General features: G+C 41.0%; 1 protein-coding gene across 1 annotated transcript in view; it reads left to right on the top strand.

Annotated features, from left to right (window-relative positions):
• Positions 1 to 17557, top strand: part of LOC101850274 (aquaporin AQPAe.a) — a gene marked incomplete in the record, with an annotated part of 47432 nt that extends 29875 nt beyond the window's left edge. Inside the window, 1 exon segment of the mRNA XM_013086609.2 lies at positions 15303 to 17557. Within this exon segment, the coding sequence (XP_012942063.1) occupies positions 15303 to 15596 (294 nt within the window).
• Between the last annotated feature and the right edge of the window lie 139 nt (positions 17558 to 17696).

Here is a 17696-nt window from a genome sequence, read left to right as displayed (position 1 = left end):
ATTATTATTATCATCTACACATACATACACACCCGCACACATACATACACACACCCGCACACACACTCACACACACACGTGTGTGTGTGTAATATCACTCCATTAATAGCGACGGATCCGAAAATAAACCACTTCCACGCGTAGTATAAAGTAAGCAACCTTCACTTGTACGAAATGAAAAAGTAGAAGCTCGTAAATGCCATGTCCTACTATTGCTAGCGATGTAGTTATGAATCCTCTCAATCTGCCCTGGAATTGGAGTAACATTTCTTCGCGAGGAAAAGTCTGCGATATGCCTGACGAACGTCTTTGCTCGGTTTCCATGACTAAAGAAAGTCACTCAAGTATTCAGCTTCGGGCTGTCAATCCAACCTAGGGGCTCGAAGAAACCCTCGTGCCACTCTTCACTTTTTCCCTCTCCGATAGTCTCCCAAACTCTCGTGCTCTCAAATCCTCTTTGTGTTGGAAACCAAGGTAAAATTGGAATGCTTCTTCCTCCGTGACTCCTCCACCACTTACACCCCCCCCCCCTCTCCCTCTCTCTTGTAGAATGATTTTGTTTGTAAAGAGACCTAGTTTGATGTAATCTCACGTAAACGAAACAAATGCCAGATTGAAGAGTGGGGTTGTATTAAATTCCCATCAGGCCATAAGGCACTTGTTCGAAGGGTCTGAGGAGCATACGCCAACGAGTCATGAGCATCGGGCATGCGTGTCGGGCTCAGGAAGCCAGATGTTTACAGAAGCCATGCTCAACATTGGCTAGCGTTGTTTTGAAACTGCGCGCTCACTTATCTCGGTTTTCCTTCTCCTCTTTCTACCCCGAGAACATCCGAAGCGCTCCCTGCTCGAGTTTCGAAACATGTGTAAGACACCTGACCTCATTCAGAATCCGCTAAAGTGATAGTAGGTTCTAACTTGGACTGAAAGGCCAGATCATGACGTCAAAGAAACCTTTCTGAGCTGTAACAAGAATTCTATACCTTGACGTCGTCTCACCTTACGAACACAAAGACTAACATTGTCTACTTCAAGTCCAATTCGCATCGCGTAGCACTAGCTCCCCGTTATCTTAATCCTGACTGTGAGTGCTAAGTTAGCTCAGTCGGTATCACGCTGGACTACGGAGCCAATGGTCATGGTTCGTTTTCGCACGTTGGGTTGTCTCTCCATCAATTTGGGAATTCAGTTCTGAAATAACCATACATTGTTGTCAGAAGGAGCGTTAAATCTACACTGCAAAAACCTTGACTGAGCATCTTTTCTTTGAAGCTACATCACGGGCAGTTTTGAAAACCCCGTTGTACCAATTATTTATATTATGTACGCCGCTACAAGATGTTTCTTTTGGTAGCACTACTATACCCATGTCAGACGTGAGCCTGTACACAAATTACATACATGTGTAGGGAAAGACAGTCGTGCACATGGCATATGCAAATATTATAAAGTGGGTGTGGAGAGAGGGGTTGAGGTTGAACACCTTTTCCATTCAAGACCAATGAAACGTTTTAAGGAAGCATTCTAGAAGACGACTGGTCTTCTTTTTTTTCAAGGCAATAAAAAAAGAATACAAAGAAGATCAGACATGAACATACCAATTTGGCAGATACATAGTGATACCCATAAACAACGTCACTGTCAGTCGCGCTGACAAAGGGTGGAAGAAGCAAAGCATGTATACATGTAAATGCCGGCATTGAAGAATATAACAGATCCTGTAAAATATAGAAGTTTTTAAAGTTTATTTACGGTCACCCCACAATCACAACTTCTTTCTGCCTCCAGCAGGAATCCCCCCCCCCCCTCCCATTATTATAACCCCATACATGCGTATATTTTAGTTTACTGTACATGACAATGTATGCTGCTAACTAAAAAGGGGACTTCAGCAGCAGTGTGGACAAACGTGTGCATAGGTAGGTGTTAATATGGTTGCTTCGCAAAAGCATGTTGTGTTAAATTACCATGACAACTCTCACTTCGGTGCCGGTTTTGTGACATCAGATAGAGAGAGTTCTCATATGTACGAATAATGCATATCGTTGTAAAGAGGTTTATATTTTGTTAGACGTGTTTCGAAGATAAAGATCGCGTCTGCTTCAGATAGAATAGAAAATCTGAAAATAATCCCATGAAACCATAATCAGTCTTCAACCAAATTAAATACCATTTCAAGAACGAAAACAACCAAAATTACGAAATTCACAAGCCAGTCACTGAGTTATGTGTGCTCCTGGACACGAGACTTATAATTATTATAATCTTGTGCAGCACCCCTTGAAACGCGTGTCCATTGTTGCCATACTGCTGCTGAATGTCCAAATGGCCTTCGTGATAAAAGATGTGGTTGGGGGGGGGGGGGAGGTGACTGCCTGTAGCGAAAAGCATTTTCGTAAATCTGATATCTTCTGATTTAATCCTCGTGAACAACCGCTCTTTAAGATAAGCATTTTATCTTTTAGTTTGATGCTTCACGTAACACAATGTTAACACTTTCAAGAAAGTTTTCCCCTTAACTATTACAGCTTTGTTCAGCTCACTTGACTTACGTCAAAAAGGTTAACCCCCAAGCGCTCACAGAGCTCTGAGATGAAGTAGCAGATTCATCCTTAACTACAGTGTGTCTTTGTTTGCTTGCGAGGGTGCAAATGCGAAAAAAAGTCACGGAGCAAATTTTACAAGAGATTCCCCTTTGTCATAGCTCTCGTACCCCGATCTGACAAGCCAACGATTTGTTCATCGTTGGCGCCCGGTTATCAGGAAAGGGGAGAGCACAGAAACGAGAAATGAGATTTAAATATCGCTTGGATGACAAGAAGGGTCGGGGCTGGTCCCTGATAATAATGCGTGGGATTCATACACAGAGCTTTGCTGTCATACGTACTGCGCATTATCATTCTGTTCTTACAAAGGCTCCTGCGGCGTTTGGAGGGGGTGGGGATAGCCAAAAGGTTAACGCCTTAGTTATGGCTGAATAAGTCGTCTCGTCCTTCATCATCTGAAGATGGAGCCTTTCGTGTCGTTGTTACCCATGGTTTTATTTCTTTAACATTGATTTAAATGATGATAACATAATTTAATGATTCGCGATATGTTACAATACAGTGTATGGACATCTTTTGAACGAAGATGATATTTTTTCATAAATAAATGACGAACAAACAAAACTTATTGCCTCCCGCTGCTAATAAGAATATTTTTCGAACGACATTACTACTTCTCTCGAAATAATAGAGCTTAAATATATATGAAACGTAACTCCACTAATTTTAAGTACATATCGCCCTGAGTGCTAGCTGCACGCGTGACTCTTTGATATGAGCCGAAAAGACGATCTATGAAATCACTCGACTCAGAAGGAATTCAATAGTAGGCGATGGGTTTTTTTTCCAATCAAGACAAGTTTTTCTAAAACAAAGTGGTCGTAGATGCATTGGAATTTAGAAATTCATCTTTTGTAATTGACCTTTTGTACTGTATCAAACCCAGTTTTCAGTGGTTGTGTAACGAAGTCGGTTTCATTGTATAATTCTCTTTACACAAATAATCTTTATTCAGAGATGAGAACCTAATCTTCGGATCAAAAAACTTCTCACCCAATAAGAGCAAAGTTTTGACGAGATATCCACTGGCGATAGAAGAAAGGAAACGTTACCATATGCCCCTTGTGGTGAGCGGTGACCAGTTTAGGGTGAGAGTACATGTAGGCCTACTTCAAAGACCGCCAAGAGAGTGGGCGCCTCACTACGCAGAGCGCTCACCTACTGTGCCATGCGCCACACCACAACATCCCTGGGGAGACGTGGGGCCCAAAGCTCTTCTTGTGTTCCCAAGGACCTGGAAAGATGAGTAGCGGTGACCTTTAGTTAGCGCTGCCACTTCTACCTGCGGTATGGGCGGCAGGTTTAAAGTAGGACTAAAACGCTCATCTCATCATGGGGTAGGCCTACTTTGCTCGGCAAATCTAGGTGTTTTTCAAAATAATATATATATTGGTTAAACCTTTTGCTTTCCTCTTTAATTAACCGCTTTTCAAGGTCATAGGAACAAGCATCGTGAGATTGCGAGTTCGGAGGTTCAAACCTCATACTGTTCCGACGTTTTGTCTTTGGGAAAGGCGCTTTACAGGAATTGCCTATTTGGCACGGTCCTGTCAGATATGGACGTTAAACTCGAAAATCCCGCTTCAAATAACCTAACAGTGTTGATTGGGGCGTTAAACCTATATCGTTTCACCTTTTTAAAGTGGCTTGAACAAAGTCCACAAACATAATGTGTTACAAGCACTCCGCTATGTAACTGTAAACAAAATAATTTTAGATTTAAAAAAGTGGGGAATAAAGGTTAAGTGGACATTGTAAATGAATCACAGCAACTATCTATACAATGTACCTATTTTTACAGTTCCAAAAGCCACCCCATCAAGCTATGCACTGCCTTGACGTGAAAGTGTTTACAGCCCATTATCAATTCGTACTTCTTTGTTTTCGTTTCATTATCTTAGGCAAGTCCACACCCCAGTCTGAGAGGTCATGGCTTCACAATGCTTGTCTGTTTAGATTGTTATTGTTTTTCTGTCTCCATGAGTAAGACTCCGCCTGTTACAGATAAGGCTGTAACATTTTGATAGAATGATAATTCATAATCTTGGGCCGGCAAATGGGGGAATTCCAGTGATCTTTATGTAAGAATTCCAACTTTTGATTCAATTTTTTTCCCTGCTTTCTATATCTGATTTCCAAATCGAAATCTGCAAAGTAAAGATTCTGCAGGACCTTTAAAATAGATCTACGTTTCTTCTGCTTGATTTGCTAAAACAAGCGTTAACATTTTCTGTTGGATTGCCTTTGTAAAGAATGAGGACAACATGAGACCTAAGTGTCTGTGTGTGTGTGTGTGTGTGTGTGTGTGTGTGTGAGAGAGAGAGAGAGAGAGAGAGAGAGAGAGAGAGAGAGAGAGAGAGAGAAGGGGGGGGAGAGAGAGAGAGAGAGAGAGAGAGAGAGAGAGAGAGAGGGAGAGAAAGAGAGAGAGAGAGAGAGAGAGAGAGAGAGAGAGAGAGAGAGAGACTGAGAGAAAGAGCGGAGGTGGGGGTGGGGTGGAGGGGGAGAAGCACATTTTTTTGCCTAAGGTTAGTTCTTCCACCTACTTTTGACACACGCCGCGCATTAAGGGAAATGCACTCCATCAAGACTTCCTGTCTGGAAGAAAGAATGAATGTGGTGCAACTTATCAGCTACTTCTGAAATGCCGTGGGTGTTGATGATGGAAAAATTTAGTTCCCTTGGTTGCTTCCAACCACTTGTTAGATGATTCGTTTTAGACATCGTGCACACACGCGATTGGTGAAAAACGGGTTGGGATTTATTTATTTTTTAATTTGTTGTTGTTGTTTTGTTTTTGTTTTTTTGGGGGGTTGTTTTGTTTTGTTGTTGTTGTTTGTTTGTTGTTGTTGTTGTTTTTTGTGGGGGTTGGGGGGGGGGCAGATATCATGAAAAAGACTGGAAGGAATATATAGCAGAAATGATAAGAGCAAACCATAAAGCACTAAACCACCCTGAACCCTTTATCCACATTTTAGTGTTGGCTCACTGGCTCTATGAGGTTCAGTTAATGGAATTATTTTAAAAAGCCCCTTCAGTGTTTACGCTCCACATTTGCAATAATAATTTGTTCCTTCAAGCTTGAGCACTTTACTTTTTCTTTTTTTTTTTTTTTACTTTTTCATCCTCTGTTGCCGTTAAACTTCAAGGGGGGATGCAGTCAATGGTAGCCCAATTCTGTAGCTCTTTCAAGTGAAATGTTATAGTTTCTCAGGATTTCCTTGACTTCCTCAATCCATCTTTTTCGTTCCCTACCTTTTCCTTTACAATGTGAGTGTCTGGTGTCATGAGCTCTCGAGATTAGCTGATTAAATTCTAGCGTGTGTACCCAGAGAAAAGAACCCTCCAGGAGCCGTTCTTTACCGCCTCCCCCCCCCCCCCTTTTTTTCTATTTCTGTGTTCTAACCCCATCTCTGTTCTCTGTCTGTCTGTCTGTCTTTCTATCTATCTATCTATCTATCTATCTATCTATCTATCTATCTATCTATCTATCTATCTATCTATCTATCTATCTATCTATCTATCTATCTATCTATCTATCTATCTATCTATCTATCTGTCTATCTATCTAACCCCCTCTCCTCGTCGCCCTAAAAGAATTAAAATTTACAAAATAAAATTAATGAATAGATAAATAAATAAAGATACATAAATAAATAATATTGATAATAATAGAAATAATAGTATTAGTAATAATGATAATGATATAATATTGATGAGAAGAAGAAGAAGAAGAGGAAGAAGAAGAGGAAGAAGAAGAAGAAGAAGAAGAAGAAGAAGAAGAAGAAGAAGAAGAAGAAGAAGAAGAAGAAGAAGAAGAAGAAGAAGAAGAAGAAGAAGAAGAAGGAGGAGGAGGAGGAGGAGGAGGAGGAGGAGGAGGAGGAGGAGGAGGAGGAGGAGAAGAAGAAGAAGAAGAAGAAGAAGAAGAAGAAGAAGAAGAAAAAGAAGAAGAAGAAGAATGATAGTAATAATGCATGTCATAATAATGAAACAAAAATTCACGTAGCCTACATTTACTGAGAATGTTTATATAACTCCAGCAGGCCTTGATATTTTATTATTATTCTACGAGATTTTTCTTCCTTGGTGGCTGCTTGGCGGGTCCTGTAAACCTCTACAAATCCTCCGTGCACAGGAGCAGATATGTAGCTGAGAGTTTCCCACACATTATTACGTTCTGCAGCTCTTGCATTCTCACAACAGCCTCCTGTTGTCTGCGTAAAACGCCCTTGTAGGAAGCCCCTCCCTTGTCATAGTGTTGACGTGCACAATCTGACAATTAGCGAAAAACATAAAACGAGGAGGGAAGTAGAAACAAACAAAAATTGTGTAGAAAAACAGCGTAAACAACTTTTTAATACTTTCAGTCCCTTATCCTTTTTTTTTACACTGCAGGGTTTTCTTTGTTGTGTGTGTATGTGGGTAAGTGGGGGGGGGGGGCTGTTTTTGTTTGGATTTTTCAAGAAAAAAAAACTTGTGCTGTTTGAAAAAAAAATGAGTTGGAGGCCGTTTTGGTCTGGCTTAGGTATCCACTTCCTATAGAATTCTCGCAGAGTAGGCCTACTAAAGCGTCAGAAACATGTTCTCGTCTCGAATTAAAACACATGAATTTGGAAAAAAAAGATTATTATCAGATTAAAACTCACAGCTTAAAGTTAATGCTGAAAAATGTCCTCGTTTACTATGGCTTTATTTTTCCTTTCGTGGATATTAAATGTCCTTGATATAAATCCTTTCACGCCATTAAAAAGTTTTTCCTTGCAGCATTTCCAGAATTAGTTGGATCAAACTTGTGAGGTTATGAATAATTAGTGCCAAGAGATCAAGTGAAAAGAAAAAAAAGTGTGTGTGGGGGGGGGGGGGGGGCAGGCGTGGGTATCTTCCAGTCTATATGAAAGGACAAGGTAGCATAATAAAGGAACCAGGGGATAGAGACAGCTATGCTAGAAACCCCACGGTATTCATTTTCAGATATGTAATTAATTATGATGCCTGTCGGCAGCAAGGGTCTTAGTTAGCAGGGGCTGCTCACCCAGTGCAGGAGAGGAAAGGAGATAAAAAAGAAGAGAAGAAGGAGGAGGATGGAAAGTGTGAATCGGAGGGATGCTAGTGTGGGAAAAAGTGGTAGCGTCAGATTTTGGAATTGGAGAGAAGCAAGGGTAGGAGGTCAGGACAATTTAAGGGAATAGAGTAAGCCTATAGAATTTTAAAGGGATACAATGGTAAATGAAAGAGAGAAGAAAAAGTACGACGTCCGGAGAGGTAACTAGACCTAGGGGTGATCTTTTAAAAGTGGAGTAGGATAACAGGAAAAAGGGTGTGCGTGTGTGGGAAAAGGGGGGGGAGGGTGAATAGGAATGTTGAAAAAAAATGGTGTTTAGAGAAGCAAGGGATAAGATAATTATAATGATGTTTTCAAACAAGAGGGGGTGCGTCATACGAGTATGGCATTTCCAACCTGCTGGGCCATTTAATTCACCGACAGCAATGTTTCTAAACCAAGATCTAGACACGCTAGGAAGTTGCTTTGGTTAAACTTGCAACATCACGCACCGTAAGCACTTTATTGCAGGCGCGGTTCGTCCATAGAGCACGGTCGTGCAGTGCCACCTAAAATTTTTGAATGTTCTATTACGTAAAACACCCACAATAATAAAATAAAGAAGCAAGAAATAAACACTAGCTAAATATTACATCAAAACAAAGGTCCTCACTGGCGCCATAACTGTCGTTTCTATGTCTATAGCGCCGTAAAACATCTACTATGCCATGCCAAAGTCCATGCGCTTTAGCTAAACAGAAAAGGATATTCAACAGTGTAACCTGACCTATAAATCGCTCTTGGGGAATAACCCAAGCGATGACGACACTCGTAGCGAGTTTAGCGGTACATTAATATTAATAAGCCGGCACATCTCAAATGTGCTCCTGCCGAATAGTGCCGAAACATCGCCCACAGTAGGCAGTCTAAAAATATACACGACAGACTCTACGCTCTTCTTCGCCAGTATTATGTGAGCCCCGGAGCAATCCAGGGGAGTGCTCAAGTGAATTGTGATTGGTTCAAGTGACTCTGTAGCCGTGAACCAGAGGGAGGTGAACATGACCACCCTATTAGTTGTGCCTTTGAAAGGTTTTGTAGTGGAGTAGTGAAAGTTATTACATGTACTTGAGTGTTCAGTTCCAATACAGGATGAACAAAATTGATGTTTAGCTAACGAACAAATTTAGTTCTAGAAATCAAAGCGACAAGTAAAAAGAATGAAAATAAAACCACGAGGCCCTCCCTCACCAACCCAAGGATCCTAAAATTATACACCGTCTCATTTACTATGCCCTTGACTATCTTCAACATGCTATAGCTTAATCATTATTGTGCACGCCCACTTTTTAGCCCCAAGAGCCGCCCCTGCTTTACTGGCAGCAAAGCGAGTTGAAAAAAAAATGTCACACAAAAAAATCAAACACGTCAAGGAAGTATTCATGAAAGTTCGTTCCAGCGATAGACCTGTTCTTGTGGTTTGTCTATGTGCACGCCTATGTGGATTACCCCCCCCCCCCCTTCCACACATACACACACTCACAACATACGAGTACACATGCACTCTTGTTTTGCTTGCTCCTGAGGGATGTGTCTGACCAAAGAATAAGAGAGTGGATGTGGTTCCATCTTTTTCCGTCATATTACATGTAATTACAACGTCTTATGCAAGTGTATACTTTTTCAGAAAAAAACAACAAAAAAACATCGACTTCAAAATATATATTTGATCCGAAGAAAGGTGGCTCCCGGCAACTTTACACTTTCTTCGAATTCTATTTTTATAAGTGTTTGATACTGACCTCTTTTTTTGTAAGGGGGGGGGGGGTATTTGTATGAAATGAAAGCGCGTTACACAGTAAGAAATCAAACGCCAGACAAATAATACATCTCACACATAAAGAATATTTTACAATTCAAAACCGTTGTAGATCACTTAGGTTTCTTCCCCAGTGCCGTAAATCAGGTATCAATTCTTGCTCCTGGGCGAAAGCGTAAGAACAACAACGAGCGTTTGCATACCCTTTAATGTGAAACATGTCTCCGGTCAAGGCGGCAAAGGCGGGTAAGCAAAAACACCAGACGTAAAGCCATCTAGACAAAACAATATAACCTTTGTCCAGGCCTGGGCTTTTGAACAACAACAAAACATTCTTAACACGCTCGCATCTGTATGCAATTGTAAACTAACTACACCGGTCTGTTTCACCATGCTAATTTTACTCTCGACATATCATTCAATTTTGTCTTGCAAATTGGGAGTAACGGACGGAGCGAACCTTGTTCATATACTTTTGTTTTACAGCCATTAGCATTTTATTTCTTCCTGCTTTCTTAGTTCAGATTTTATTTTTCATTTGGTGATACTTCTTTTTGGTCTAGATCTGCCTCGTTATGTTTTGGTCGAACGCTTCCTCCGAGAATGAATAATACTATGATGAGTGATTTGTCACGCTCAGTAGTTAAAGTTAGGCCATTCCTGCTTATAAACACCATGCCAGAACCCAAGGGACTTTTATGACCTCAGTGTCTAACAAGGGTTGGGGAAGGGAAGAAAACATCAATAATTTAGGTAGTTTGTTTTTCTGTATCGTAGTCATTTTTGTTCTGATTTTATTTCAATGGGTGCCAAATCTCCCCCCCCCCCCCCCCCCTTTTTTATGATTGTTTTTTTGTTTGTTTGTTTGGGTTTTTTGTTGTTGTTTGTTGTTGTGGTTTGTTTCGGCTGTCAGTTGTGTTCTCCTGAATTTTTATGAGCCTACACCTACACCATAATAGAGCGCTAGATACCGGTAACTCGTAACTAGGAAATCGGCGTACACGATATCTTCTGGTTTATTTTGACATCCTGATGTTGGCCTGATACCGGATGTGGCGTCACGGTAATCCTTGACAAGGGGCGGTAATCGGTGATCAGCGAGGGTGGGCAAGAGGCATCAGTGTTTGTTGCTGTGTTTTGCCCAGGGGACTGCTTGTGTTTATCTGCTCATCGGGCCAATGTGGTGCAGCCGGACGTGGGTCAGGTGTGGTGAGTCCAACTAGATGTCACAAAGGACCTTGTCTCGGAGCGCGATCCTAAATGCTGTCAGAAAAGTTTTTATAATGCGTGATGTTGTGTGTTGTGAGCTTGGCGACCTATAAAACAGCCTATTGAGGCTGGAATTTGTTACAATAACGTTTCTCTTGGTCACATAAATCGTCCAGCAGCTTGATAGAACAACTACAATGTACATTTTAAGCTTGTTGAGCATTTTATTTGTTGGCGAATCTGAAAATAATCCAGTCGACTCTACCACTGCATATATGTAAATGTAAATACAATATCATCACTGGGCCTCTATGAAGTTGACTTAAAACATAATGCCACAAACAATTAGTTGTATGTAAATAAAGTTGCTTGTGGTCTTTCGGCCGTTTCTCGATTTTTTTTTTCTTGATGAGATTCGGCATACTGGACGCGGACAAACGTAGAGAATGTCAAACGTTCCGCTTTCGAAAAGCAAAACGCAACTCTTCCCTGTGAAGATGGACCTGACACCTATAGCATGCTTTCCCTGATTGTCTTCCCAATAAACAAAGTGTGCACCGGTTCTAACCCTCCCCCCCCCCCCCACACACACACACAACCCTACCCGACCTCCACCCTCACCCACCTGAATCCATGAAAACCTATCAATCCTCGGGAAATTCTTAAGGGTCCATGGTTCCGAATGGCTGTGTTATTTGGGTTTCACCATGATGTGAGAAAAGGTGCCTTGAACCTCTCCATAAACGCCTGATAAGGAGATTCTTTTTCTTATTTCTGAGAACAGACTGGTCTTATTAAACCCAGGGTCACGGAGTGGGCAATGAGACTGTTGAAGGAGAGTTTACGTCTGCGGAATTCTATTTATTTAGCGAAGTGTGTTCTCTATAAATAAGGGTGTGGCGCCTGGTAAACTTGGTTGTGCAATGTCTGTAGCAGTGTGTTGAGAATAGAGAGAAACCTGAAGACACTTTGTAAGGCAGTGTACAACACTGAGTGAGTTAAACAGCGCATGTGTTGAGCTGCGGGGTTAAAGTTCAAAAGATCGGAGCTCTTATTTAGCGAGTGAATTTGCATAGTAAACAATCCCTTTTTAAGCAGTAGCTCGGGATTTCTCAACGTTCCTCTCCTTGTCAATGTGCAGGAAGAATGTAGACCAAATTATAAGAATACACGAGTGTATAAGTTATCATACAAACATGGAAAAGGGCTCAGAATGTGTAGACATCCCCTCCCAAAAAAAAAGAAATATGTGTACATGTACATTGTAGGCCAACTGAAGGAAACAAGTGTATGAGGCTGGTCTCTGTGATAAGGTTGTGGTGTGTTTGTGTTTGTGTCTCTTGTGTTTGTGTGTGTGTGCGTGTGTGTGTGTGTGTATGTGTGTGCGTGTGCGTATGTGTGTATGTTTGTGTGTGTGTGAGTGTGCGTGTGTGTGTGCGTGTTTAAGAGTTAGTTCTTGTGTATGTCTATGTGTAAAGGGATTGAGTGGATGTCCCAAGAAGTATGTATCCCAATGTACGAGCTTGACGTTATATATTGTGTAAGGTTCAAACGACATTTTCACGTCAAAGTGAACGGGCACCACGTGATACAACAGCACGGCATCTAATAGACCGGTACATTATACACAGGCTAGGAATCTCTTCAAGCAAGTCGAAAAGGAATCTGATATAGGATAAGATCCGTAAACCTTAGGTGAGAAAAATAAGAATTCCTCCTGGCACGAAGCACTTGTAGGGACTCTGGTAGGAAGCCATGTCTAGTCCCAAGGGCAAGATCAAAGCCAGATTTTGGGTGCCTGGGGAGTGGCGTCCCTTGAACCCGTCTCCAGATGGCGCTGTGAGCAGTCAAGTAAGGGGAGGAGGAGACCACTCACAACTTTTCATCAGCTTTGATTATCGGCCGTTGGATCCCAGTGGTTTAAATTGCGATGATGATGCGGCCAGATGGGGTGTCGATGACCCTCCCGTCAGTAGTGGCTTGCTCGTCTGCCGTGATAAGTCCGCCGTGATTTCGCCGCGGGGACGATCATTACTCTCCATCGTCCAACCGAAGCGGCGTGCCAGCCCTCCAGAAATTACGGTAGCAATGAGCCACTAATGATAACGATCTCGACTTTTCATAACTTTACGCGGAATTTTGTAAGATCCGTAATTATCATTGGTTGCGATAAGCGCACACACACGCAAGCCCTTCCTTAACCCAGGTTCTTAATCTTATGAACCTCCTTGGGGTTCAAAGATTTGCAACACTCATTGAAAAGTTCATATACCTTCAATTTCTTTCCCTTAGCAGAAGTGTTGCGTATACAAAATGTAGTTTCCTGTTGCCGGGAGCTTTATTATGCATATCATTCACAATTGAAATTTTTTTTGGGCTTTTTGTTTTTGTTTTTGTTCAAATACCGTATTACACTGTGCAACTGCGGGGGAAAAAACAGTGGGGTATTTTTTTTAAGGGAGATTTTCGAAAAATGCCAGTTGGCATTTTAACCCCCCCCTACCCAAACTTATATGGGGGATACGTTTCTATTCCGGCAAGGAAAATGAGTTGAATTATGCCACAGAATAGAGAAATGGTATTAATTTGTATTGCTGCTTCAGCCAGAGGGGTATAAAAAAAAACAAAGTCAGTAGGTGGGTGCACATGTTGGCCCTCTTACACATTGATTTTGGTTCTGCGGACGTGTGGGTATGTCTTTAAGATTTAAGATTTGTTGAAAGGGGGAGCAGTAAGTGACAAAAACGTGCGATAAGTCAAAAAAAAAATGCACGTGTACGGGGGGAAATATGTGGGTTTTTTGTTGGTTTTGTTTTGTTTTGGGGGGGGGGGTTTGGCGGGGGGGGGGGGGGGGTATTCCAAGCTTAGAGTTGTAAATAATTGCTCGTGGAATCTAAACAGTGTAGAGGGGAAAGCCCCAAGAATGTATTATCTTCCCTTACCTGTTTACGAGGTGCAGACCTGAGTCAGCGTGTAGTAAATATGGTACAGGTGTGCCGCATTCCAGTCGTATTCGTGAAATGTCTATGTAAGCACAGTGAAGGTTTTTCTTTAAAGCATGCAAGGTCAGGGAGAGCAGGTGAGAGCAATGGTATTCTTTCTTTTTTTTTAAAAGAAGTCCAATTGACTGCCATAAACGTACAAAAAGATTGACTCAAAAATAATTTCCTGAAACGGAAATATATAAAAACAATATTTGAGGTCGTGAAGAAGTTGAATTTTGTATGCCTTATGGCTTTAACTTTGATTTAAACACTTTAACTCTAACGCTCTTCAAAAGTACGTCCCCTGAATTCAACGTGCGTCCATCCCCAATACGATCGGCCAAAACAAGTGGCGTACGAGAGTTTTCCCAAAGCAACTGAAGATCAAGATTGACACTCCTGGCGATTGAAATTAGGGTGCTCCGCACCATGGCCTTGCACTGTGCACGATACCAACTGAGTAAACGGGGAGGAAATGACCCACGGCCTGTGGGAGGAAATGGAGCCAAATTCTAATCTGCTGATCTGAGAATAATGTTTCTATTTTTAGGAAAAGCTCCTAAGGGTTAAAACAAATCTTTCACATGCATACCCCCCCCCCCCCCCCCCCCTCTCTCTTTCTCTCTCTCTCTCTCTCTCTCTCTCTCTCTCTCTCTCTCTCTCTCTCTCTCCTCTCCTCTCCTCTCCCTCTCTCTCTTTCTGTGTCTATCTGTCACTCTCTCACGCTCTCCCCCTCACCCCCCCACCCCTCATACACATGCGCATGCTTTTTTTTAAAAACGCTCAAATTACTCTCGCACAAACACACTGTTTGTATCCCGTCTTCCTTCTACCCGCTCGTCCAACCCAGAATCATTGTTGTTTTTGTTGCTGTTGTTATTTTGTTGTTGTTGTTTTTTTCTTCTTCCTCATCATCATCATCTTCTTCTTCTTCTTCTCCTACTTCTTCTTCTTCCCCTTCCTCCTCCTCCTCTTCCTCCTCTTCCTCCTCCTCCTCCTCCCCCTCCTCCTCCTCCTCCTTCTCCTCCTCCTCCTCCTCCTCCTCCTCCTCCTCCTCCTCCTCCTCCTCCTCCTCCTTCTACTTCTTCTTCTTCTTCTTCTTCTTCTTCTTCTTCTTCTTCTTCTTCTTCTTCTTCTTCTTCTTCTTCTTCTTCTTCTTCTTCTTCTTCTTCTTCTTCTTCTGATAGTGGTGTCGTTGTTGTTTATATCGGCCAAGCTGTTGTTGACTACTGTCCGCAGTGTAAAAATTAGGCTATTTGCTGTTGCGCGCACAAGATAAGTTCGATTCCAAAGTGGGCAACTTCTTTCTTTAATCTCTGTTAGATGAAATGCTGTGAACCACTCCCGCCCTGGTTACACTGGCAGCCAAGGTTGGAACTTAGCCTGCCTCCAAAGTGATCTAAACGGTGTCGACAGAGCGTCATTATCTTGCCTTTGTTATAATTTTAAAAAAATTAAATCCAGCAACTGCTGAGCCTTTGTCCTAAAGTTGGCAGTCAGCTAGAAGAATGTACAAGTTCTTGCTTCACTTGTTTTATTGTTCTGTGTGATGTGGATATTATTAGTAAGTCGATAACACACTTCATGCCAGTCACTCTAACGAAAAAACTGACCTTAAAGTTATTGTATTCCTTGATTGTCTACAGGTGTTCTGGGTGGGCCCCCTCACCGGAGGACTTCTGGCCGGTCTGCTGTACGAGTACATCTTCGCCGCTGGCGCCACCTTCGCTGGAGCCAAGAAATGTCTGCTGCGCGCCAAGAAGCCGAGAAAACAAGCGGAACCGGAAAAGGCTCCTCTGGAGGAAGTGAAGACCGACGGGATTGAGATTGACGAGTCCAAACTGACAGAGCCTGACGCCAAAGAGGAAGTTGTGGAGGCAGACCCCGAGAAAGAGAAAGTGGTGGAGGAAGTAAACGATAAAGAGGCTGCCAAGGAATAAATAGCATATGTACCCCAATTATTACGATAACTATGTTTAATTAGGTGGGAACTTTCCCTAAGTTACCAAAATTTTAATATCGGCAATGCTCATGTGAAAATTGCAAAAGAGACTTTTTTAATTAATGTGTATAGTCTTTTTATATATTCGGCATTCTGTCTTCCAATCTCTCGTGATTAGGCCTATAACTTTCGCACCAACAAGACTGAGAATAGGCAATGTAAACCTTTATTATACGAAGAATACACAGGCTCATTTTATTCAAAGCCTTCTATAATGGAAATACAATTATTTGTATTATTTATTTTGTCCATGTTTTTCACTTCAGATAGAATCTGAGAATGAAAGCTGATGCAGTGGTTCTGATTACTTGATTTATACGTGTTTCTTTCTCTTTCATTATCAGCAAATCCGTATAACTTTAATGCCAACTTCGGGCATGACTTGGGAAAAGACAAACCAAACACGTCTTACTGATGATTAAAACTAATTGATGCAAAATGGTGTCAAGAACAGCGGGGTATGATCGTCTGAAAGTCTTAACTATTTGTCTGCTATACGAGAATAGATGGTAAAATGTTTCACAAAATACGAAAAAAAAATTGTTATACCTTATATCCATTATACGGGTGTCTTTTTTACGCGCTGTCAATAAAATGTACGTACCCCGTACCCTTTTGCTATTGACGTATTTCTCTACATTCATCAACTATGCAACTGTGTGTTTAAGATTTGCAGCAAAAAGTTTAAAGTGCAGCTCAAAATGGTGTGTTCTCGTTTGTCGGCAGGTCACCCCAAAGTGTCTTGTGAATTGCAATATAAAAACACTGCCTGATTTGAAGAAATAGTGTAAAGGTTTTTGAACGACGAGTGTGTTTGTTTATCATGCACATTGTACATTTCAACTCATCACCCATTTAGTATTTTTAGCATTATATTCGACTAAGTTATTAAATCTATAATTGTTAAGGTAATTTTGTGTCGCAGAATCGAGATTTTTGTTGCTGGGTATCATCGCAATATATATGTAATTATATACGTCTTTTTCTATTTTGCTACTGCCTTTTTAAAATATGTATTTCGTTCACGAAACTTGAGTGCGTGGGTTTTTTAAAAATTCAAATAATCCTATATCTTTTTCTATGTGATGGTATCTGACAGACACATGTGCTACCCTGCGTGATTTGTCAAATTCATTTGTGACACATGGTGAATGTTTCCATGATAATTATCAAAGTAAACTTACGGAAACATCGTACTGAAACCATAGGTTGGTTTTCTTTTTACATTTTCATATTTCAACAAAATATTTCGTGTCCAACCGTTTAAAACCACTTGAATCAATCATTAACACAGAATAATCAAACTTAGAAAAGTGTTTCTTTAAATACCTCTGCGCTCTTATGTGCTTGTGGAAAACTAAGGTTGTTTGGCAAATTCGCGTATCTGGAGTTCGGTGTTGTCTGCCAGGTGCCTTAGTATAATATATTATGCCGTGTATCAATTTCGTTAACAATGCTTCTGGATAATATTGTTTATTTGTAATTCGAAGTAAATAAATATCAAACAGTTTTACCATCACACTGTCAGCTCAATAATTCATATATGTATATATAATCTGATTTCTAAGACATGTACATTTAGTCCGTAACTAAAACTTAATTTGCTTTTTGTTTCCTTTTTTTTTTGTAATATGGCTGTACCATAATTTGTTTCCAGATTTTTCCAAATAACGATTGCTGTTCTTTAAAGTGGAAAACGCAACTTTCTCAAAGTTTTCGAGAATTTCACTTTCGTAGATACTTTTCATTTATATGATTTGTAAGTGTAAGGTTATGAGGAATGAAATGTTAGCAAATTTACGTACTACCAAGTTCTTAATGTGTAGGATTTGCTTCTTTTTCTGTATTTTCTACCTGTAAATATACATACATCATTAAATTCACCATATAATATTCTCATTGAAGGTTTCTGTCTTATTTTTCTCACACGTTTATTATCTAACACACACACGCAACACGCAGCCATACACGTACACACGCGCACGCACACACACACACACACACACACACACACACACACACACACACACACACACAC

This window comes from Aplysia californica, unplaced genomic scaffold, assembly GCF_000002075.1.
Source record: "Aplysia californica isolate F4 #8 unplaced genomic scaffold, AplCal3.0 scaffold00485, whole genome shotgun sequence".
Taxonomy (NCBI): Eukaryota; Metazoa; Mollusca; class Gastropoda; order Aplysiida; family Aplysiidae; genus Aplysia; species Aplysia californica.
The sequence above is the reverse complement of the archived record's forward strand: the minus strand, read 5'-3'. Positions and strand labels throughout refer to the sequence as shown.